We start from the raw sequence: 26103 nt of genomic DNA on the forward strand, positions 1-26103 counted from the left end.
CGCCATACAGCGACATCTACAGAATCTTGAATTTAGTGCATACAAAAGGCGCACCGACTGATTGGGCGCCCTGTCCACTTTGGAGAAAATTAATTATCATTAATAAGGGGAACAATTGGCCAAGGTTGACGGGTATGGAAATGACAGGAAATGTGTGTTCAAGTTCCGTTTTTTTTCTCGTTTGTTTTTGCTATTGTTCCTGTCGTGAATCATGTTCTTCTTTTTCAGGTGCAGGCTAATGTTGAAAAGGCTCTGACGTTGTTTGGACAACTACTAACAAAGAAGCATTTCCTCCTGACATTCATAAGAACGCTCGAAGCCCAAAGGTCTGTTTTCTTATTTTGATGCTCTTATTTTGAAAGGGTACTCTATTGCTTTGATAGGAAGACTTGTGCAGATTTTGTCAAGTGCACTCAATGACCCGTTCAACAATAGTTCGTCACATTCTTGTCCGAAACTATTCACTCGTTTGTCAGGTTTCTGCACTTCATTAACTTTTATATTAAAATCTTTTCTATATCTTGGCATGAAAACGCTTTGACGAACTTTTTTTTCACATACACCGTAAAATTTGAATCAAAATGTCTGTCAAGATTCAACTAGTTATCATGATGAAGAAAGTGGAAGTGAAGTAAAATTGAGTAAAATGAAGGTCGACATTAAAAAAGGAAATTAATAAGGATTCATCGTCGGACTATAAAACGAGTTAGTCAAATTATTATTTGTTTTTATGGGGAAAATCTGTCTCGACATACGATCGCAGTCCTGGAACGAATTAAATTTGTATGTAGAGGTACCACTTTGTTTCCTGGGACCAATCTTTTCCTCTTGCTTGGAAATTGAAACATTGTTGTTGGTGGTTGGAAAAAAAAACATTTGTTGAATAGAGGAATGAAACAACACATTTAAACTCACTCTCTGTATTTCCAGGTCATTTTCGATGCGGGACCGAGGAAATGTGGCGTCACTGATCATGACAGCCCTACAGGGGGAGATGGAGTACGCCACGGGAGTCTTGAAGCAGCTTTTGTCAGATCTGATTGACAGAAATCTGGAGAACAAAAACCATCCCAAGTTGCTTCTCAGGAGGTGAGAAAAACAAAGAACGAAAGAATCCCCCAAAGATTCCAACTTAAAATGTGGTGAGAATAAAAGATTTGGCAAAACGAGTTGGACAAAAACAAGAATGACATGCAAAAATATGTCTGCGCAAAACATAATAAAAATATGTTCCGTTTGCAGGACGTTTTGTCTTTTCGCAAGGGCTCAAAAATCATAACACCATTTAGAAACAGTTTTTTGCTTATGACATCTATGTGTGTATTAATGTATTTTTTTTGTGTATACCAGAACGGAATCTGTTGCTGAGAAAATGCTGACCAACTGGTTTACCTTCCTTTTGTATAAATTCCTCAAGGTAAGGCCAACAACTTTAGTTTTTATAGCTGTATCAAAGATTAAAATTGACGTACTTGGTATGACTTCTCATTCTAGTTTTGCTCTTATTGTGGATAGGCCACCATCTGTTGCAATCTTCTTTGCCTCATTATTCTTATGTGGTTTCTGTTTTGTGCTCACTGTATTTTTTGCAGTTATTCGCATTATCACAAATTTAAAAAAATCATATGTTAAAGTAAAACTGAGAAAATAGACACTTGTTCATATAACATAGTTATTAACATTTTTTGATAACCCTAGCCTAAAAAAACAACATAAGCTGTTGGTGGACACAGTGACAGCCGTTTCTGGCCACCATAAAAAAAATTCAACTCTCTACGATGCACAGTTTGAACAAACGTAGCGTGAGAATCTTAACATAACCACACACACATCCATAAATCATGCTTTATTAGGATTATAGATAAACTAATTATAATCTTGCTGTGCACAATGACATAAAAACCATAAAAAATGTCAACTCTCTACGATGCACAGTTTGGACAAACGTAGCGTGATAATCTTAACATAACCACACACACATCCATAAATAACGCTTTATTAGGATTATAGATAAACTAATTATAATCTCACTGTGCACGCTGACATGAAATCCATGTCGGCTCCATTTCACTTTTTAAATGATCAATGTAGACATTAAACTCAAGCACTTTTTGATCACAATGCTCAGGTTATCTGCAGAAAACGCTGAGTAATTCCTCCTAGTTTGTTTTGATCGCCCAGACGTTATTAAAACACTATCTCATCAGCCATAACGGCACGCTAATAAAAAGCTAAAACAAATTCTGATGGGTGCCCTGACAAAACGGTCACGCGTTTAAACCCCCATTAAAATAACAAATCTGACTGTGATGTTATTCACAGCCATTACCATTGTGTTTTCACCAATGTCATGCTAATCGGGCTTCAACAGGCAGCGTGAAATAGAAAGCGCTTTGATGGAATTTGAAGGGTAAGCATGTTGGGCTCATTGAGGTCACGATGCTTTCAAGGTTTTGTACTCTTCGTCGAATAAATTCAATTCAGGGCGCCGTAGACCAGATGCTTCTGTTCATGGGGCCATATTTTTGGGACTATAAGGCGCACCAGCTAAAGAATGCTCAATGAAGAGGAAAAAAATGCAGTAATCCCTCGTTTTTCGCAGTTCACATAGACCAGACATGTCCGCGATAATCGAAAAACTGCAAAGTAAAAAACAGGTTTTCGGAGCTATTTTGCGAGGCATTTTTCTTTACAAATATTATATTTTCGTTTCTTCTTTGGCGCTGAGTGCCAACCATTTCAGAAGAGGCGGTGCCCTGACTTCCGCCATTTTTCATCGGTCTTCCACTTGATTTTGACATTTTTATGAACTTTTTTAAAATTCGCTATGTAGTGAAGTGGCGAAGGATCAGAGTATTTATTTATCTGGCGGCCCGGTGGTGGAGTGGTGAGCCCCACAGTTGTGTGGTTGTGGGTTCGATCCCAGGTCAGACCTCACTTGTGGGGTTTGTGTGTTCACCACGGGCTTGCATGGGTTTTCTCTGGGTCCTCCAGTTTCCCCCCACATCCCAAAAAAATGCATACTAGGCTAATTGATCACCCTAAATTGCCCCTAGTTATGAGTTATTGGTTGTCTGTTTCATTGTACCCTGCGATTGGAGGACCACTGATTCAGGGTGTCCCCCCGCCTGATGCCTGTAATTAGCTCGGTTCAGAAAATGATCGAATGAATCATATATGTCACTGTAGTAGTGACAAAGTAGGCATTGGATTGGATTGGATAACTTTATTCAACCCGTATTCGGGAAATTTTGTTGTCACAGTAGCAAAATGCAGATATAGGAAAGCCAATTTAGACATAAATACATACATATATATATATATATATATATATATATATATATATATATATATATATATGTATATATATATGTATGTAAAACAAATGGCGTTACATGAGTGTTAAGACCTACCGTATGTACATCTATGTGTATGTATGCATATATATATTTATGTATGTGTATGTATGTATGCGTGTATATATATATATATACGCATAAATACATATACATACACATACATAAACATAAATATGCATACATACACAGATATACATACGGTAGGTCTTAACACTCAGCCATTTGTTTTGTTAAAGAGCCTGACAGCTGATGGGAGGAAGGATCTGCGGAAGCGCTACACGCTATACCCTAAAAAGCTACCTACCAGTGTGTCAGTGGTCAGAGAGAGAGAAAAAAAAGTCACACTTAATAATTAGTCGCAGGCTCAGCCAAGTTAACAATAAAGTGTGACTTATAGTCCGGAAAATGCGGTGACTAAGATGTTTATTTCTTTGTGACGTCAACAATGTCAAAGGCCAAGGTTGCTTCCTTTCACTATTTTTATTTATTTATTTTACGGACTATCGCTTTGCAAGTTTATGGGTTCCTCACAGGAGTCCTTCTCTTTCTACGTGTCCTCCCTTTGACCAGGAGTGTGCAGGCGAGCCTCTTTTCATGCTTCACTGTGCCATCAAGCAGCAGATGGAGAAAGGACCGATAGACGCCATCACGGGAGAGGCTCGCTATTCTCTTAGTGAGGACAAGCTCATCAGGCAACAGATTGACTACAAAACGCTGGTCAGTTAACTTAATGTTCCTGTCTCCTTTTGGCTCGCAACACCACCAAAGTTAACAAATTAACTGTTGACGTGCAGGAACAATATTTTTTAGCTCCGTTTGTTCATTGTGAAAACTGTTCGGTGTCTTTTTGGTAGGGTTAGGGTTTTTGTAAACTAAGTGCCGTATTTTCTTGCATATACGCCATATTTGTCGCTCAAAAAATAATGACTGAATCAAGGGTAAGGCTTATATGCGCATAAATTAGACTTGACAGGCATAAATCTGATACGGTCATTTATTTCAAAATAAAAGATCAAGAGATAAAACCTATTTCCACGTCTATGAATGAAATTCAAGAAAAAAATAAACCATATCTTGCATAAAACTTCAAAAAATCACTTACTTGTGCCTGCCATTGCATGCAGGCCTCACAGTTCTGGGGTCGCGGGTTCGATTGCCCCACCCAGGCTTACATGGGTTGTCTCCGGGTATTAAGTTTTCCCCCGCAACCCAAAAATATGCATGCTAGGCTAGCTGGTTGAACGCTCTAAATTGCCCCTAGCTACGAGTGATTGGTTGTTTGTCTCCCTGTGGCCTGTGATTGGCTGTCCACCAATTCAGGATGCCCCGGCTTGGTTCCCGTAGTTAGCTGGGATAGGCTCCAGCACCCTCCCGCGACCCTTGTGGGGATAAGTGTTTCAGAAAATGAACTAATGTATTTATTTCACTCCGAACTTTGAGAAAATCCTCATGAATTCTAAGCAGTGTTCCAATGTGGTTATCAGTGGGCGCCTCGGTGCCTTGAAGCTGTTATTTTCTAAACCGGGTGACAGTTTCCAACCCCTTCTTTGTTTCATCTGCCAGACATTGCACTGCGTGAACCCAGAGAACGAGAGCGCCTCTGAGGTGACCGTTAAGTGTCTAAATTGTGACACCGTCACTCAGGTTAAAGAGAAGCTGCTAGACGCTGTCTATAAAGGCAGCCCCTATTCTCTCAGGCCTAAGGCTTCGGACATGGACTTGGGTAAGGCACACCAGCAAGTATTTCACCAGTTTTTTTTCTCGTTGAGACCAATACATAGCTGTAAACGTCAGTCAATCGCTCCCCTTATTAATGAATGTAATTCCCCTTATTAAGTGATAATAAACCGTACTAATTCAACACGGCATATTTACTCACATAGGGTGCACTTAAAAGTCTAAAATTTGGCCCAAAGTGGACGTAGTGCCTAATTAGTTGGTCCGCCTTTTGTATGCACTAAATTCAAGATTCTGTAGATGTCGCTGTATGACGCTGACAGCTTGACTGTTTGGGTACATTGCTTGCTGATGCGCTATATTTATATAGTTAAAAGGGCGCAGTGTGAAAGGGGAATGCGTGTTCGCATATCGTGCTTAAAGCATGACAACATTAGCAGTCGACGATGGCGTTTTCGTCTGCTAGCAGTGACCGAGACGATCCGGATTAGAGCCGAAATGGTTCAAACGAGATCGGTTTTATAAAAAGCGTACTTAAAAAAATCCTGTACAAAAGTTGTTACACGGCGTACACAATTTGAAATGATCAAAAAACGTAAGTTGGCCATTGGTGAGACTGCTGAATAGTTATGATGAGAAATCCAAAGAAGATAAAACAAAGAAACAGAAATGGAATCGAACCTAGAATCAAATTTTACTTAACGAAGCTTGCTTTCAGAGAATCAGTTTGGATCTCTATGGTTAAATCTTGCTCTTCATGCTGTATATGAATATACACACCTGTCAACTTTTTGATCATTTCAAATTGTGTACGCCGTATAACAACTTTTGTACGTGATTTTTTTAAGTACGTTTTTATGTAAAACTCATTTCGGCTCTAATCCGTATCGTTTCAGTCACTGGTAGCAGACGAAAACGTCATCGTCGATTGCTAATATTGTCATGTTTTGAGCATGATATCCACATGCGCGTCAGTCAATTCCGCGTTTTCACTATATAAATATAGCGTGTCAGCAAGCAATGTACCCACACAGTCAAGCTGTCAGAAAAATATAGCGACATATACAGAATTTTAAATTTAGTCCATACAAAAGGCGCACCGACTGATTAGGCACCCTGTCCACTTTGGGGAACTTTTTTAGACTTTTCAGTGCGCCCTATGTGAGTAAATATATTCCACGTTACATTTGTAAGGTTTATTATTGCTTAATAAGGGGAATTGCAATTATTAATAAGGGAAGCGATTGCCCGAGGTTGCCAGGTATGGAACAACTCATCTTTCAATTGAACATGACCTTTGACATGAAACATATTTGGTCTTGAAATGCTAAACTTTCCACAATTCTACTCCGACATATCCTCCTGCTTGACAACATACCTCAGGGACCCTCATTTCAGTTAAATACTTTCCCCCCCTTGAAAAAAAAAACAGAAACTTTATCCTAACACCATATTTTCTTCCATTTTTGTCACGAAAATACTTCATCCCCTCCATCTGAAGAATGGCGTCAAGGTCGAATGGCCCGAATTATTCTGCAGGATGAAGACATCACAACGAAAATAGATAATGACTGGAAAAGACTCAACAGTCTGGCTCACTATCAGGTATCGGGGCACAAATATGGGCACGGAAAAATGCACCAAAGCAGGTTTGCACTCAAGAGTAATAACATTTTGCTGGGTTAATTTAATGTGTAGGTTACAGATGGCTCCGTAATCGCACTGGTGCCAAAGCAGAACTCGGCCTATAACATCTCTAACTCATCCACCTTCACCAAGAGCCTCAGCAGATACGGTACTTGCCTTCTTATTGACTTGATCCCCATCTTTCTCTCTCTCAGTCTCTCTCTCTGGCTGTTTCTGTTTATGATGGCAGCAATCATAGCCTCCATTCTTCTTTTTCCATCTCGGTCAATGGCAATCCTTTTTATCCAGCGCCATCACCCCCGGGCCAAGGCTGTTTAATGGCTATTTCCAAGCAGCCTGTAAATGAGAGGCATAAAAGAAGACACCTCAATACCTAGCTGACAAAGAAGTGAGGATGAGTGACAGCAGTGATGGACAGACCCCCTTCCCCCACCCCGTCAATGTGGTGTTAAATGAAAAATCAGATTAAAGGAGCGATTGCTATCCTTAAAAATGCGACGCATTGTTAAATAGCTATGACCGCTAATTTATTCAACTATAACCCCCTCTTCTCCCCGGGTCTGTGTGGGTTTCCTTCGGGTACTCCGGTTTCCTCTCACATTCCAAAAACATGCATGGTAGGGTGATTGGACACTCTAAATTGCCCCTAGCTATGAGTGATTGGTTGTCCGTCTCCTTGTGCCTTGCAATTGGCTGGCCACCGATTCAGGGTGTCCCCTGCCTCTGGCCCGGGGACAGCGGGGATTGGCTCCAGCACCCCCGCGACCCAAGTGAGGATAAGAGATGCAGAAGATGAATGAATGAATAAAACACACATCACATAGTATAATAGTAAAATATGCCAAATTCTAGCATATAATTTCGACACACGTTTGAAGTGTCCAAGATCAATGCATCACTTAACGAGCAGCTGTCATCACTCGTTTGTCCAGCACCCTCCCGTAACCTGGTTCAGAAAATGACATGAGATAACCCCCCTCCCATGAATTTCAACTACTACTTTCAGATAATATGATGCTATTGTTTTTTCTCTCTGTGGGTTGCGGGGGTGCTGGAGCCTATCCCAGCTGATTACGGGCACAATGGTGTTCATGTGTTTTGGTCATCAATTATATATATATTTTTAAAGTCATGTTGACAGTTATAACTCAAGCCAATATAGCGAGCTGAAAATAGTCGGTGGGGGGTGCTGGAGCTTATCCCAAGTAACTAAGGGCACCAGGCGGGGGACTCCCTGAATCGGTGGCCAGCCAATCGCAGGGCGCAATGAGACAGACAACGTACACCCCCCCAAAACATGCATGCTAGGGTATATCTTATCGGCTTATTCACTGTTTTATTATTTTTTGACAAACACTGGGTGGTTTATGTATTTAGTTTGTTAGCTGCAAAATACTAAATCAACAGCTGATTTTTTAGGCAGTTGTGATATGTGAAATAAGAGCTCCATTATTTTCCAGCAGACGATCCTCTCGATTGTTATAGTATCTCAGAAATACCACATCCGATGATTTTTCTTAAGATTTCCCCTCCAAAGTTACACATTTGTACTCCCTATTAAAACCATGAATATTGAGGTGAAAATTGTTCATCAGGGAGCGGCTTATACGAGGGAAATCATAAAATTCAACGATTATAAGGCAATTTTAAGGGTACGGCTTATACGCGGAGGCGGCTAATACGCGAGAAAATGCGACCGATACGGCCATTTATTAAACAATAGGCCGCTAGTAAGAATGACGGGTGCTTTGGATAAATGTGTCCGTGATGGGTTTGGAATTAAAGCCTCTGGCGACCTCCTAACAGAAAAAAAAACAACAGACACCACTCCAGCGAGCATCTATCTCTTTTTGAGCCTGTGCCCTCCCATTACTCTCAATTCCACTCCCCCGCCTCTCTAACACGCATTTCTCGCCTATCTCCAGCATTCCCATTCATCTATCCCCATGTTTTACCCGAACTCAGACCAACCCCGCGCGCCTCACCTCTCCATTTCCGTCTCCCTCGCCGTCTTCCTACGCCGAACCGTCGCAGATACGCATCTCCTAGCTTGGCGCTAATCAACTTTGACACCCTCGCCATGAATAATAAAACACACAGAGGACAGGCAACCAGAAAAAAGGGAGAGTGCCATACTATAAAAAGATGAAACGAAACCACTATGCTTTTTGGGAGGAGTTCAAGTTACCCATCAGGGAATAGACGTCTTATTTCTTTCAAGCCTTTATGCATATTGTGGGAAGTGGAAGAATGAAGCAGAATGAATGAAGAGTCCATAATTTGCTTTCTTCTTTCATTTGTGGTTGTAGAAAGCATGCTGAGAACAGCGAGCAGTCCAGACAGCCTTCGATCACGAACACCCATGATCACCCCTGACCTGGAGAGTGGAACTAAATTGTGGCATTTGGTGAAGAACCACGACCATTCGGACCAGAGGGAGGGCGACCGGGGCAGTAAGATGGTGTCTGAGATCTACTTGACCAGGCTCTTAGCTACAAAAGTAAGAGCCGGCGAGCCGAATAGGGTTTTAGTTTTTCATCTACTGTATTTTCTCACATATACGGCAATGTTAGCGGGACAATTTCAAAATAAATTAACAGATAGAGAAAATACATTTACGTTTCTGAGGATTTCATAACTTGGATCTTGTTTTTTGTATGTTGGGATGGTCATTATCATATCAAAGGGTTTTTTAACCAGAAAAATTCGTATGTAGATCAATGTTCCCTCTAAGCTGCGCGCGTGCGCAATTGCGCACTACTCTCGTCTTCTCTGCGCACAGCAAATCATATGGAGCGCACAAAATAAAATCCCATTTTTTTTAAGCTGTGAGGACGACGCGCGAACCACTCATCCGCCGGGCTGCCCATTCATAGATATTAATCATTACATTTTATTATTACTAAATTATTTATGTGTAGTAGACATGCACCTGCTTATGGCAGGTGGTATACTGGTGTGTGCCCATAGCGAGCAATGATGATGTCGCTCACACCGGTACTCAGTGTGCTCAGGGAGGTTGTCTTTCTGCCCAGACAAACAAAAAATTAGAGGGAACATTGACGTAGATGCATTTGTAAGTAGAGGTATGAGTCTACAGTGGCACCGACATACGAGCAATTTGAGATACAAGTAAAATTTTGAGGAGATATTTATCTTGAGATACGAGACAAATTTTGATATACGAGCATACAGCTCATAAGAACATCATGGCCACTGTCTTTCTGGTCGCAACTCCCTCGTGTAATGTCTCTACGAGTACTGGGCGGAGCCTTGCATTTTTTCAGTGTTTTTCCCCCCGTTAGTCAGTGCGAATGGCGGAGCGATCGCTAATACGAGAGGAGTATATACTACTTCTCGTTGCTAAGTGGTCGTGCGTTATCCTATTGTGAGGACATTTGTGTGCATCTATTTCGGAATATTTTGAAGGGAATGCAAAAGCAACCCTCGATAGGTTGCATCTGAAAGTCAGGGTGGAGGCGGGGCTAATGGAGCCAACCCGGGAGAAGAAAGGTATCAAAATTTAAAACAAAATTAGAATTAAGTTAAGTGTAAGGTTAGATTAAACTTATTTTTGAGTGTGTCTGTATCGTAATCCAAGTTCATTTAAATTAGTTTATGTTATGTTACGAGCGTGTTGCCGTGCAAAAGTGTGTGGTATACCTAATCAAACATTTTTTCCTATTCAGGGCACATTACAGAAGTTTGTAGACGACCTCTTTGAGACCATATTCAGCACAGCCCACAGAGGCAGCGCCTTGCCGCTGGCTATTAAGTACATGTTTGACTTCCTTGATGAGCAAGCAGACAAACACAACATCACAGATTATGATGTACGGCACACCTGGAAAAGCAACTGGTAAACATGAACTTCTTGTACCCCTGTCTTTTGTTGTTGTTGTTGTTTTCTTGACCTATGTTTATATCGTACCATAAGTAAAAAAATATGGTATACAAAACGAACAATTTTCTGCTCATGTCCAACCTGTGTAAATATGAGCAATATTCGCAATTGCAAATTTTTTTAGCCATTATGCAATATTTTTTTCTAAATCATTCTTAAATGACAGTTTATTTCCATACACAAGGCGCATCTGATTATAAAATGCATGAATGCATCATTGTATGGCATTTGCCTTTTTTGTGTACGTTGTTTATCTTATTACACCCTGTGATTGGCTGGCCACCGATTCAGGGTGTCCCCCGCCTGGTGCCCGTAGTTACTTGGGATAAGCTCCAGCACCCCCACCCGACTCTTTACAGCTTGCTATATTGGCTTGAGTTGTAACTGTCAACATGACTTTAAAAAAATATTTATATAATTGATGACAAAAAACACATGAACACCCTTGTGCCCGTAATCGGCAGGGATAGGCTCCAGCACCCCCCGCGAACCACAGAGAGGGAAAAAAGCATCTTATTATCAGAAAGTAGTAGATGTAGTAGTTAAAATTCATGAGAGGGGGTTATCTCATCTCATTTTCTGAACCGCTTTATCCTCACTAGGGTCACGGGGGGTGCTGGAGCCTATCCCAGATGACTTGGGGCCATAGGCAGGGGACACCCTGAATTGGTGGCCAGCCAATTGCAGGCTACAATGAGACTAACAACCAATCACTCGTAGTTAGGGGCAATTTAGAGTTTCCAAATAAAATTAAAATACGGTAATTATAAAAAAAACAGTGTCTTCATCAACGTATTTTTTTTCTCCGACTTTCTACAGCCTTCCTCTACGCTTCTGGGTGAATGTGATCAAGAATCCTCAATTTGTATTCGATATCCAAAAGAACAGCATCACGGATGCCTGTCTGTCGGTGGTCGCCCAGACTTTCATGGATTCCTGTTCAACGTCTGAACACAAACTGGGCAAAGATTCGCCATCCAACAAGCTTCTGTACGCTAAGGACATCCCCAACTACAAGAATTGGGTGGAGAGGTAAATCTTCACTCGCATTCAGCCAAAGTTCAATTCCAAAGCTGCAATACGAAAGTGAAAAAAACAGATTAAATATCGAGCGAAAGGTTGTCTGCGAGCGGTCAGATCAGGGAAAACTCTTCCCCAAAGACCTGGACTTGGTTGTTTGTGAAAGTGCAAACAGGTAGCTAGCTCCACGACGTCGGCTACAATGTATGCGAAACAATTTTCTGCTTTCTTGCATCTTTTCAAATCAGGATCTGGCATCCCGGCTCATTAATATACAATATGCAAATAGCCGATTCCCCTAGATATATATTTTTTTGATCCTGCTCATCAAGTAGGGATGGAAAAGACACAGGTGATAGGAGGATTTGTTGCAACTGTGACATTATTTACCGCTCACCGAAAACAGACCTCGGTTCACCCTTCATCTTTTATTCAAGAGCCAAATGTTACTGAGCAGCAGATAAGTTATGCGCCACTGATGCTTGCTGTAGTTGCCTTTCGTGGCTGAGTCTATTAATCTCTAAGTAGCTTTTCAAGGCTACTTCCTCCTTAACTCCAGGCGTGCTAGTGTGAAGTATTGAGTAGGTGCTTGAATTCTTTTAATGCAAGTCGGTCAATCTGAACATAGCCAGTTAGCATGCTAGGCTAAACTAGCTTTTTTTTTTTTAAATGTCAGAATTCTTTTAATGCAACTTGGTCAATCTAAACATAGCCAGTTAGCATGCTAGGCTAAACTAGCTTTTTAATTTTTTTTTTATCAGAATCATTTTAATGCAACTCGGTCAATCTAAACATAGCTAGCTAGCATGCTAGGCTAAACTAGCTTTTTTTTTTAAAAAAGAAAAATTCTCAGAATTATTTTAATGCAACTCGGTCAATCTAAACTTAGCCAGTTAGCATGCTAGGCTAAACTTTTTTTTTTTTTTTAAAGAAAAATTATCCGCAATGTTTCAATGCAACTCGGTCAATCTAAACATAGCCAGTTAGCATGCTAGGCTAAACTAGCTTTTTTTTAAGAGAAATTCTCAGAATTCTTTTAATGCAACTTGGTCAATCTAAACATAGCCAGTTAGCATGCTAGGCTAAACTAGCTTTTTTTTTTTAAATATATCAGAATTATTTTAATGCAACTTGGTCAATCTAAACATAGCCAGTTAGCATGCTAGGCTAAACTAGCTTTAAAAAAAAATCTCAGAATTATTTTAATGCAACTCGGTCAATCTAAACATAGCCAGTTAGCATGCCAGGCTAAACCAGCTTTAAAAAAATATCAGAATTCTTTTAATGCAACTCGGTCAATCTAAACATAGCTAGTTAGCACGCTAGGCTAAACTATATTTTTTTTATCAGAGACCAAGAACAAACAAACGTAAAAGAGTAAAAAGGAGAACAACATGCTCATTGGTTAACTTATCAGTTTTCATACCTGTCAGGTGCTTGAATTCTTTTAATACAACTCGGTCAATCTACACATAGCTAGTTAGCATGCTAGGCTAAACTAGTTTTTTAAATTATCTTTTATTTTTTTAATCAGAGAACAAGAACAAACAAACATTATAGTAAAGAGTAAAAAGAAGAACAACATGCTAATTAGGCATTTGTTAACTTATCAGTTTTCATACCTGGCAAGTTATACGTTTTTCGTATCATAAATTAAAGTGTTGTATATCCTTCACACAAAAACAAACAAGACCAAAATTGCCACGTAAAGTTTTCATTCTCAATCTCTTTACTTCTCCAATTTCATCTCCATTTCTTTTTAACAGACCGCAACTAACCTTTGCCTGAACTAGATGAATAATGTACGTCTGTAAATGAATGTTTTTATTTGGCTATCCCTCTCAAGCTGCCGCCTCACCGAAAAAAATGGTTTGCATTTCACTCTTTGAGTCGCGTGTGACATTTTATTTTGATTTCCTCGCCGCCTTATCTGTCGAGCAATATTAATACGGATGACAATAACGAGTCGGCGCCGATTCCATCTTGTAGATATTACGCCGACATATCCCGAATGCCGGCGATCAGCGATCAGGACATGAGTGCCTACCTAGCAGAGCAGTCCCGCCTGCATCTCAGCCAGTTCAACAGCATGTCTGCACTACACGAGATCTACTCTTACATCATCAAATACAAAGACGAGGTGAGCAATGTTTTTAATTTTTTTATGTCTGGCCATACCTCAAGCACTGAGCACACTGAGGACCACTGTGAGCAACATCATAAATGCCCGCTATAGGCACACACCAGTATTACACCTGCCATAAGCAGGTGCATGTCTACTACCCATATATGATCTAGTCATAATACAACGCAATGATTAATAATCTGAATAAAACATCTTAATAAATGTCACTAGAATATGCAAAACTCTTATTTTTCAAGTCTTTCCTTCTCACATCTCATTCAAATCACTTTTCTGTATCACTAGTAGATAGTCGACTTTCTATTTACGTGAAATATTTTTTCCATGGGAACTCGCTTAGAACTTTAGCTTTGCTACGTGTTTTGCAGCGGAGACCTTTCACCCCCAATTTTACCACCTATTTTTCCCTTTTCACATACTCTGACAGGCATTCCATCTAAAAAAACCGCATTGCTTTTAGACCAGGGGTGTCAAACTCGGGTTCGTTCGCGGGCCGCATTAATGTCAACTCCCACCGGACCATTTTAGATATATTTAGATTTTTTTTTTAAATTGGATTAAAAGAACTGGATCAAAAGCCCTAAATAGTCCATTTTTATAGATCTAAAGCAATGTTTATTTGAGCTCTTTTTTTCATAGCAATGGAAAATTTCTTTTAATCATGTTTTTCATTTCAAATGGAAACAAAATATATTTTTTAATTATGTTCAATATTAAAGTGGAAAACGGAATATATATTTATTTTTAGATCTAACAAAATGTGCTTTGAACTAAAAACAGAAAATAAATAAAATTGGATTGAAAATATTGTAATGATTGATTTTAAAAGGGGAAAATAAGGAAATGTAATGTAAATCTATAACCATTTGAATTTGATCCCAAAACAGAAAGTCGGCACTCATGATTTACTTTCTCGGGCCGCACAAAATGATGCGGCGGGCCAGATTTGGCCCCCGGGCCGCCACTTTGACACCTGCGTTTTGGACTTGGGCTCATTTCGCCATGATAAAGGGTTTTGCAGCAGTTCCACCGAACCGTTAGCTATATTGTTACGACTCCCCCTGGTGGTAAGATGTACTAGGGAGTCGCAACTACCACAGCAGAAAAACCCAGCCAATGAGGAGACAGACACGCAAGGCAATTAACATTACATGATAATTTATTAACAACAAAGTCAACAGAAAATCGGGACTACGGGACAACATAGGGGAAGCAAAAGATACTAAAGTGGCACCCTCAAATGAAAAAGGTGTACCCTATCGACTGATTTATTTTATTTTAACGTGATAACAATTTTAGTATTGGTCCATATATAAAGCGCACTGGATTAGAAGGTGCCCTGTCTATTTTGGAGAAAATTTCAGACTTTTATGTGCGCCTTATAGTCGTGAAAATACGGTAATTAACTTTATCAAAACATAAATACCCAATATACACACTTAGCTTAGAGGGAACATTGGAGGTGATGTTCCACTATATATATCCATACCCGAATTAAAGCCGCCTCCAATAAAGCGCAAGGGCAAACGGTCTTCATGACTTCAGCCTTGACGCTCTTCTTCCAATGACTGTTAAACCCGCCGAGCTTCATCTACCCCATTTATAATGTTAAAAGGGTAATATTGAAAGCGCGAAGGTTACATTTTACAATATATCCCGTATACGGCGTCACTCTCTCACGTCCTCTTCTTATTTTCACGCTGTCGTTATTTCCTTTCCAGCTTAAGCCCTCAACTTTTACTCGCCTCTCGTGACTCGTGACGGACGGCTATTTATATATATTCTCATCAACCTTTGATTTCCCCCACTTTATCACGTAAAATGATGAAAGATGAGAAGTTGCAGCCTCCTCTTCATTTCCTTCCTTCCTTCCTCTCCATCCTTCTATTAAAGCTGTATTATAGTCGTTGCTTGCAGCTGGCTCCATTCAAACCATTTGATCCCCTTCATTATGGTCTATTATCAAGAAGAAGGTAGCTGTAAAATCCCCAGTAAAGATGCGTATAAGTGCATGTCCACACAATACCGTGAAGATAAATGCCGAGCCTCTCACCCCCGAATCTCCCTCTTTCATTGCATTTTAACTTGTAATCAGTTTTAAATGTAATCATGGGCATTAAGCCCAAATTAGCATTAGGTAGCTTATGTCTTTGCTGTTGTCTGGGGGAAGAACATTCCATATACAGTGGTACCTCGAGATACGAGCTTAATGCGTTCCAGGACAGAGCTCGTATGTCGATTTTCTCGTAACTCAAATGATTGTTCCCCATAGAAATGAACTAAAAACAAATTAATTGGTTCCAACCCTCTGAAAAAACACCCAAAACAGGATATTGGATTGGAAAAATATTTTTATTTGTTCTAATTCGTCATCTATTAACAAAGTAGCAAATAACTAGTGGTTTAATACTAATAAAATGTGGTTAATAATATTAAAATTAGGCAGATTCCGCAGAGGGACGGAGAGGGGGTGGGACTTTTTGCACGGCAATGCGCCCATAACATAACATAAACAAATTTAAATGAACTTGAATTATGATGCGGACACACTCAAAAATAAGTTTAATCTAACCTTACACTAAACTTAATTCTAATTTTGTTTGACATTTTGATACCTTTCTTGGCTCTATTTGCCCCGCCTCCACCCTGACTTTCAGACGCAACCTATCGAGGGTTTGTTTGCTTTTGTCTTCCCTTCAAAATATTCCCAAAATGATGCACACAAATGTCCTCACAATAGGATAACACACGACCACTTGCCAACAAGAAGTAGTATATACTCCTCTCGTATTAGCGATCGCCTCGCCATTCGCACTGACTAACGGGAAATAATAAACACTTAAAAAATGCAAGGCTCCGCCCAGTGCTCGTAGAGACATTACAAAGAGGGAGTTGCGACGGGAAAGACAGTGGCCATGATGTTCTTATGAGCAGCCTCTGGCGTCCGCTGCCTGCTCGTATATCAAAATGTGTCTCGTATCTCAAGATAAATATTTGCTCGAAATTTTACTTGTATCTCAAATTGCTCGTATGTCGAGGTACCACTGTATTTGGATATTTTTCTGGTGAAGTGGCGTTTTTGTCTGATGGGAAAAGATGTCTCAAACGGGGGTAAAAGGGTAAAAAGCAAGTATCCGTCTCTATAATCTTATGATTTCTGGGTAGGAATGCAGCAAAGTGGTTCAAATCTTCTTTTGTTGCAGATCCTATCAGCGTTACAGAAAGACGAGCAGTCGCGAAGACAGAGGCTACGTGGAAAGCTGGAGCAGGTCATCGACACCATGTCGTTAGCTAGCTGAGGACCGAACTCCTCGCTTGTCTGGAATGGCCAGGCAAGAAGCCTTTTCATGGACGCCGTTGCGCTCCCTGACATGTGAAATCTGACTTTGTGGACGTTTTTGGACAGCAAATGACAAGCCAAGAGAACTACAAGGTCAACGAAGAGACGGCAAATGATGGATTTTTTTTTTAACTGAGCTATTAACCAAGCCTGGAACAACCAAATTGAGTCCTCAACCGTGTTGAGTCCAGTCCAGAAGAGCTTGGTGGTTGATGTTTATGGACAAAATCAGGACCAGAACAGAGTTGCAAATTCAACAGACTTAAGCTGTGAGAAGACAAACTGTCAAAAAAAACTGTCTTAAAGTCTGTTTGTCTTGGCTGTTATGGTCCCAATTTAGGGATTCCCCTTTCCCAGTCTGACTCTTCATCAGGGTGGATACTGAGGAGGAAGAACTGGGATTTTTTTTTCCTCTGGCACTGATTTAAAAAGAAAAACATACACACACACACACCCACACACACACAAAAAACTCCATACCTGAAAACAAGGAGTCATTATGTTTGATTTCTCCGTTTAAAAATCTTGCTTTTGGTTGGTTGACACGTTTGATTCCATCACCACCAAACTGCCTCCTCTCTTTTAGTGCGGTGCCACTCGTCTTTCTGCTGAATTTGCACAACAAAGCGAAAAGAAAAAAGAGCAAAAGGATATATGAACACATTTATAGCTATATAAATATACACCTTGTTGTTTGAGTTGACAGAAACGTTTTGCATTTTATGTACAAATGATAGCTTTGACAGGATTTGATATTTCAAAGTAGAAAATGTGAAAAAAAAAACTACCAAGGAAACGTCGTAATGTGCCATGTTTTACTTTGAATGTTGTTTAGTGCAGAGACTTGTTTTCTTTAGATAAGAGTATAATGAAATGTTGTCATCATTTGTGGGACATAAAAATAGGTACATGGAAAAATAGATATATGAATGGCAGAAACTTCTTAGATCTTATAAGACGATCCATATTTTAGGCCCAACTTAGAATAATTGAAATCATATACAAATAGAACCAAAATAGCCATTTCAGAACAGATATCCCAGATTTTCTGCATCCTGTATGACATACTGTATACAATACAGTAATACCTTGATATACAAGCATAATGCGTTCCGGGACCGAGCTCGTATGTCAATTTACAATCACAAATCAACTTTTTTTCCCCATTTAAAATAACTAAATACAAATTAATTCGTTCCCACTCTGACCAAAACACAAAAATCTGATATTACAATGGAAACATGTTTTTAATTGTTCTAATTCACCCCCTACGCTCACAAAGTAACAAATAAATAAATAGTGGTTATGATCTGCAATAAAATAAGACAATATTATGTACAGTACTGTATGAAGTTCTTACCTTCGAGACAGACGTAGCGGCTAACGGCTAACGACAATGTGTGCGGCGACACGTTCGGTTCGCTACACTTTTGTGATGCTACGTATCATAACATAAACTTTGAATTTAACTTAAATGAACTTAAATCACTATAAACAGTTAAAAATCAGTTTTAATCTTACGTTGGCGAGCCACTTTGATGTTTTTCTATAATTTCACGCTTTATATCGATTGTCATAACTTGCTTTTTCTTTTCACTTAATTCTGCACTGATTAACGCAAAAAAATGCATAAAAATGCAAACTACGTCCGATGCTTGTAGATATGTCATTGTGTACAGTATTGTACGGAGTTCTTAATTTTGAGACGGACGTTAGCGGCTAACGTCGGAGGGGAGAGACCTGAAACGCACTGTTCGCTACATTTTTATGACACTAAGTAACATAACATAAACTTTAAATTTAACTTAAATGAACTTTGCTTACTTAACAATAGATGTAACCTTGTTGTGCTATAACCAAGGCAAATATGTTAAAGTATTCCACCGAGGCTTTCGAGGTCGGAGCTAGCTGCTTCTCCGTGTCTCAAAAACGAGTGTATCCTCAGTTCATTTTTTAAAGTTAGCGAACCAGCCACGATTCGTGTTGACGGTTTTGGCTAGCGCTAAAATATTCCCCTTTCTCAGCTGCTTGCTCGCAGACTCCGCTAACTGTTTTTCCTTTATCCACATTAAAAGAAGCCCCTCCCTCTCGTCATGAATATCACAGCGCAGCTTGAAAAGGACCAGCTAGCCGCCACGGTACTCGGATGTTTGGTCGCCGGACGTTTGGTCGCCCGGACGTTTGGTCGCCCGGACGTTTGGTCGCCCGGACGTTTGGTCGCCCGGACGTTTGGTCGCCGGACGTTTGGTCGCCCGGACGTTTGGTCGCCCGGACGTTTGGTCGCCGGACGTTTGGTCGCCGGACGTTTGGTCGCCCGGATGTTTGGTCGCCCGGACCTTTGACAACATGACAGAGAGTTTACTGTTAAACCAGCTCTCAAAATTATATTCATGAGAGAGAGAGTTTAATATCTACTATTGAAACCAGCTCTCAAAATTATATTCACCCGGGCGACCAAACGTCTGGCGACCAAACGTCCGGGCGACCAAACGTCCGGGCGACCAAACGTCCGGGCGACCAAACGTCCGGGCGACCAAACGTCCGGGCGACCAAACGTCCGGGCGACCAAACGTCCGGGCGACCAAACGTCCGGGCGACCAAACGTCCGGCGACCAAACGTCCGGCGACCAAACGTCCGGTCACAAGCCGCCGCATCGTATGCTGGTATGTCAAATTTAACTCATATCTCAAGGCAAAAATGTGCTCGTTATTTTCCCCGTATCTCAAATTTCTCCTATATCGGGACACTCGTATGTCAAGGTATTACTGTATCTTCAAATTTTGGGCAATTGATTTTAACAAAACAACAGCTAAAGAGGTTTGAAAACGTCCTCCATGTGTATTCATCCCACATTTACCCTTTCCACAGGCTCCCAAGTGTGTGAATATCGGCCTGAATGACTTGGTACCCCATTCCATGGCCATGACATTTTCACAGATTATTAAAGTTATTAGGAAAAGGTGAATAAAACTTGAACTTGAACAGGGTGTGTAAGATGGATGACTCATGTTGTTATGTTTTCTCATAACAGAAATGAATGAATATATATGACGGTTATTCATCCAGGGCGGCCCGGTAGCGCGAGTGCTTAGCGCTTCGGCCTCACAGCGAGAGACCTGGGTTCAAATCCAGGTTGGTCCACCTGTGTGGAGTTTGCATGTTCTCCCCGGGCCTGCGTGGGTTTTCTTCGGGTACTCCGGTTTCCTCCCACATTCCAAAGACATGCATGGTAGGCTGATTGGACACTCTAAATTGCCCCTAGCTACGAGTGATTGCTTGTTGTTGTCCTCGTGTCCTGTGATTGGCTGGCCACCAATTCCGGGTGTCCCCTGCCTATGGCCCCAAGTCAGCTGGGATAGGCTCCAGCACCCCCTGCGACCCTAGTGAGAATAAAGCGGTTGAGAAAAAGAATGAGATGAGTTATTCATCCAACAATTTTCGTCAACACTTACCCATGTTGGAGCCTCTTCTAGATGGTCTGGTTGCTTTTTTGGGTACACGGCCGATTGGTCGCTGGTCTTTTGGTCGCCGATCTTTTGGTCGCCCGGAAGGTAAGTGATGATTACCATTTCAATCGTTGCTCAAATTCTGTAAATACAAACTGCAAATTACTATTTAGTCATACTTAATGCCCTAGTAATTATTAGGCTAAAGAAAAGATCAAATTTCCCGTACTTTTATTGTTTTTTGTTGGAGAACTTGTTAAGACCCTGACGGACATAGCTTCTTAAAGGTACAACGCATGTACATACAAACTCTTCTACACTCACACGTCGGCTCAGTGAAACTGCTCATGGCCATTGGTGGCTTTTATTGATACGAAGACCGTGTTGTTTTACCTTGTTTTGTCGCCGGTCTTTTGGTCGTCTGTCTTTTGGTCGCCGGTCTTTTGGTCGCCCGTTGTCGCGGTCAGGGCGACCTAAAGACCGGCGAACAAAAGACGGCAACCAAAAGACCGGCGACCAATCGACCGCACACGGCTTTTCTGGGGGGGGTGGGGTTTAGTTCCACTGCTTTGATAGCTAAACAAATACAAATATCAAGGAGATTAATCAAGTAAACGTAAAAATGCATTTCTTTCCTCATTTGTCACACAGGGTTCGGACATTTATGAAATGTTATTTTCCCCAATGGAGAAACATCAGCGGCCCAGTGCACGAGTGGTCAAGCATTCGATTCCAGGTTGGTCCTCACAGGGTGGAATTTGTATGTTCTCCCTAGGCTTGTGTGGGTTTTCTATGGGTACTCTAGTTTCCTATCACATCCCAAAAACATGCATGGTAGGCTGGATGGACACTAAATTGCTCCTACGTATGATTTGTTGTCCGTCTCCTGGTGCCCTGCCATTGGCTGCCCACTGGTGCCCGTAGTTTTTGGTTAAAATGTTTCCCTCTTTTTCCAATTCCCTCCATTTATGTCAACACTCGGTTGTTATTGAATGATTTTTTTCTCTGGTGCTTCATTATGGAGAACAGATTTGTCCTGATTGGAATTTCTGGTCTTCACTTTTGTTGTGCAAAATGGTCTTTCATCGTCACAAGGGCGCCAGAAAATGGTATTTTTTTTAAAAGGGTGACAAGGACAGTTGTCTATTTTCATCATGCGATATTAGCTTAAGTTGTACCTGACAACATGACTTGAAAAAAAATGAATCCATAATTGATGACAAGTGGAGCAAATGCAAATGATAAATGATTTTAGGACCCGCCGCCTTGATTTTAGCGCCTCAAGAGCATTTTCTTCCAAAACAGCACAAATTTAATACTTGTCTAAAAACATTGTATGACAGTAATGTACTGATTGCATTTGATTTCTCCCCCCTTTTCCTCATTTTAATGCTAATATGGTCAATGAAAAAGTAGATTAGACCAAGTTTGATGACATTTAAACATGCGCATTTTGCTATAAAAAATCCTTCAATGTTTTCTGCCTATTTTTTAAGAGTCCTTAAGTGTAAAGTTTAAATTACTGTCTCCAAGAAAATTGCCTTGCGGCCAGTCGCTAACAATTTGCATGAATTACCTAAACAGTGTCATGTGGCAGTGAAGGAATAACAATTAGGCTTAGGTTTAGGCTTACTATCCATGGTCATTTTTTAATGAAAAAAGCCTTACTATACATGGCCATTTTTTAATGAAAAAAGCCTTACTATACATGGGCATTTTTTAATGAAAAAAAGCCTTACTTTCTGTTAGGCTTAGGTTTAGGCTTAGGTTTAGAATTAGGCTTAGACTTACTATACATGGTCATTTTTTAATGAAAAAAAGCCTTACTATACATGGTCATTTTTTAATAAAAAAGCCATACTATACATGGTCATTTTTTAATGAAAAAAAGCCTTACTATACATGGTCATTTTTTAATAAAAAAGCCTTACTATACATGGTCATTTTTTAATGAAAAAAAGCCTTACGATACATGGTCATTTTTTGTGAAAAAAAGCCTTACTTTACCGTTAGGTTTAGGGTTAGGTTTAGGCTTAGGTTTAGGCTTAGGTTTAGGCTTAGGTTTAGGCTTAGGTTTAGGCTTAGGTTTAGGCTTAGGTTTAGGCTTAGGTTTAGGCTTAGGTTTAGGCTTAGGTTTAGGATTAGGTTTAGACTTAGGTTTAGGTTTAGGCTTACTATACATGGTCGTTTTTTAAGAAAAAAAGCCTTACTATACATAATCATTTTTTAATGAAAAAAAGCCTTACTTTCCGTTAGGCTTAGGTTTAGAATTAGGCTTAGACTTACTATACATGGTCATTTTTTTAATGAAAAAAAGCCTTACTATACATGGTCATTTTTTAATGAAAAAAAGCCTTACTATACATGGTCATTTTTTAATAAAAAAGCCATACTATACATGGTCATTTTTTAATGAAAAAAAGCCTTACTATACATGGTCATTTTTTAATAAAAAAGCCTTACTATACATGGTCATTTTTTAATGAAAAAAAGCCTTACGATACATGGTCATTTTTTGTGAAAAAAGCCTTACTTTACCGTTAGGGTTAGGTTTAGGTTTAGGGTTAGGTTTAGGCTTAGGTTTAGGCTTAGGCTTAGGTTTAGGTTTAGGTTTAGGCTTAGGTTTAGACTTAGGTTTAGGTTTAGGCTTACTATACATGGTCATTTTTTAATTAAAAAAAGCCTTACTATACATGGTCATTTTTTAATAAAAAAGCCTTACTTTACCGTTAGGGTTAGGTTTAGGGTTAGGTTTAGGGTTAGGTTTAGGCTTAGGTTTAGGCTTAGGTTTAGGCTTAGGTTTAGGCTTAGGCTTAGGTTTAGGCTTAGGTTTAGGCTTAGGTTTAGGCTTAGGTTTAGGCTTAGGTTTAGACTTAGGTTTAGGTTTAGGCTTACTATACATGGTCGTTTTTTAATTAAAAAAAGCCTTACTATATATGGTCATTTTTTAATAAAAAAGCCTTACTATACATGGTCATTTTTTAATGAAAAAAAGCCTTACGATACATGGTCATTTTTTTGTGAAAAAAGCCTTACTTTACCGTTAGGGTTAGGTTTAGGGTTAGGTTTAGGCTTAGGTTTAGGCTTAGGCTTAGGTTTAGGCTTAGGTTTAGGCTTAGGTTTAGACTTGGGTTTAGGTTTAGGCTTACTATACATGGTCGTTTTTTAATAAAAAAGCCTTACTTTACATGGTCATTTTTTAATAAAAAAGCCATACTATACATGGTCATTTTTTAATGAAAAAAAGCCTTACTATACATGGTCAATTTTTAATAAAAAAAGCCTTACTATACATGGTCATTTTTTAATGAAAAAAAGCCTTACGATACATGGTCATTGTTTGTGAAAAAAGCCTTACTTTACTGTTAGGGTTAGGTTAAGGTTTAGGTTTAGGGTTAGGTTTAGGCTTAGGTTTAGGCTTAGGTTTAGGCTTAGGCTTAGGTTTAGGCTTAGGTTTAGGCTTAGGTTTAGGCTTAGGTTTAGGCTTAGGTTTAGGCTTAGGTTTAGGCTTAGGTTTAGGCTTAGGTTTAGACTTAGGTTTAGGTTTAGGCTTACTATACATGGTCGTTTTTTAATTTTAAAAAGCCTTACTATATATGGTCATTTTTTAATAAAAAAGCCTTACTATACATGGTCATTTTTTAATGAAAAAAAGCCTTATGATACATGGTCATTTTTTGTGAAAAAAGCCTTACTTTACCGTTAGGGTTAGGTTTAGGTTTAGGGTTAGGGTTAGGTTTAGGCTTAGGTTTAGGCTTAGGTTTAGGCTTAGGTTTAGGCTTAGGTTTAGGCTTAGGTTCAGGCTTAGGTTTAGGCTTAGGTTTAGACTTAGGTTTAGGTTTAGGCTTGGTCGTTTTTTAATAAAAAAAGCCTTACTATACATGGTCATTTTTTAATAAAAAGCCTTACTATACATGGTCATTTTTTTAACGAAAAAAAGCATTACGATACATGGTCATTTTTTGTGAAAAAAGCCTTACTTTACCGTTAGGGTTAGGTTTAGGCTTAGGTTTAGGCTTAGGCTTAGGCTTAGGTTTAGACTTAGGTTTAGGTTTAGGCTTACTATACATGGTCGTTTTTTAAGAAAAAAAGCCTTACTATACATAGTCATTTTTTAATGAAAAAAAGCCTTACTTTCCGTTAGGCTTAGGTTTAGAATTAGGCTTAGACTTACTATACATGGTCATTTTTTAATGAAAAAAAGCCTTACTATACATGGTCATTTTTTAATGAAAAAAAGCCTTACTATACATGGTCATTTTTTAATAAAAAAGCCATACTATACATGGTCATTTTTTAATGAAAAAAAGCCTTACTATACATGGTCATTTTTTAATAAAAAAGCCTTACTATACATGGTCATTTTTTAATGAAAAAAAGCCTTACGATACATGGTCATTTTTTGTGAAAAAAGCCTTACTTTACCGTTAGGGTTAGGTTTAGGCTTAGGTTTAGGCTTGGGTTTAGGTTTAGGCTTACTATACATGGTCGTTTTTTAAGAAAAAAATCCTTACTATACATAGTCATTTTTTAATGAAAAAAAGCCTTACTTTCCATTAGGCTTAGGTTTAGAATTAGGCTTAGACTTACTATACATGGTCATTTTTTAATGAAAAAAGCCTTACTATACATGGTCATTTTTTAATGAAAAAAAGCCTTACTATACATGGTCATTTTTTAATTAAAAAGCCATACTATACATGGTCATTTTTTAATGGAAAAAAAGCCTTACTATACATGGTCATTTTTTAATAAAAAGCCTTACTATACATGGTCATTTTTTAATGAAAAAAAGCCTTACGATACATGGTCATTTTTTGTGAAAAAAGCCTTACTTTACCGTTAGGGTTAGGTTTAGGCTTAGGTTTAGGTTTAGGCTTAGGTTTAGGCTTAGGTTTAGGCTTAGGTTTAGGCTTAGGTTTAGGCTTAGGCTTAGGTTTAGGCTTAGGTTTAGACTTAGGTTTAGGTTTAGGCTTACTATACATGGTCGTTTTTTAATAAAAAAGCCTTACTATACATGGTCATTTTTTAATAAAAAACCCTTACTATACATGTTCATTTTTTAATGAAAAAAAACCTTATGATACATGGTCATTTTTTGTGAAAAAAGCCTTATTTTACCGTTAGGGTTAGGTTTAGGTTTAGGTTTAGGCTTAGGTTTAGGCTTAGGCTTAGGTTTAGGATTAGCTTTAGGCTTAGGTTTAGGCTTAGGTTTAGGTTTACTATACATGGTCGTTTTTTAAGAAAAAAAGCCTTACTATACATAGTCATTTTTTAATGAAAAAAAAGCCTTACTATACATGGTCATTTTTTTCAATGAAAAAAGCCTTACTTTACAGTTAGGGTTTGGTTTAGGCTTAGTTTTAGAGTTAGGTTTAAGATTAGGCTTACTATACATGGTCATTTTTTATGGAAAAAAAGCCTCACTATGCATGGTCATTTCTTCATGAAAAAAGCCTTACTTTACCATTGGGGTTAGGTTTAGGCTTAGGCTACATGGTAATTTTTTAATGAAAAACGCCTTACAAGTAAACATAAAGAAAAAAAGCCTTTACTATACGTGGTC

General features: G+C 39.2%; 1 protein-coding gene across 2 annotated transcripts in view; it reads left to right on the plus strand.

Moving 5' to 3' along the window:
* The window catches only part of LOC144085564 (plexin-A1-like), a 242470-nt gene extending 223489 nt beyond the window's left edge, over window positions 1-18981 (plus strand). For both annotated transcript variants that reach the window (XM_077614962.1, XM_077614972.1), the window contains exons 23-34: window positions 229-326; window positions 931-1089; window positions 1351-1417; window positions 3930-4076; window positions 4923-5082; window positions 6538-6641; window positions 6735-6831; window positions 8993-9183; window positions 10373-10542; window positions 11407-11619; window positions 13597-13747; window positions 16954-18981. In XM_077614962.1, coding sequence (XP_077471088.1) covers window positions 229-326; window positions 931-1089; window positions 1351-1417; window positions 3930-4076; window positions 4923-5082; window positions 6538-6641; window positions 6735-6831; window positions 8993-9183; window positions 10373-10542; window positions 11407-11619; window positions 13597-13747; window positions 16954-17049 — 1653 coding nt within the window. In that variant the 3' untranslated portion in view covers window positions 17050-18981. The remainder of the gene's footprint in view (window positions 1-228; window positions 327-930; window positions 1090-1350; window positions 1418-3929; window positions 4077-4922; window positions 5083-6537; window positions 6642-6734; window positions 6832-8992; window positions 9184-10372; window positions 10543-11406; window positions 11620-13596; window positions 13748-16953) is intronic.
* Window positions 18982-26103: the final 7122 nt, after the last annotated feature.

This window comes from Stigmatopora argus, chromosome 1, assembly GCF_051989625.1.
Source record: "Stigmatopora argus isolate UIUO_Sarg chromosome 1, RoL_Sarg_1.0, whole genome shotgun sequence".
NCBI classification, from domain to species: domain Eukaryota; kingdom Metazoa; phylum Chordata; class Actinopteri; order Syngnathiformes; family Syngnathidae; genus Stigmatopora; species Stigmatopora argus.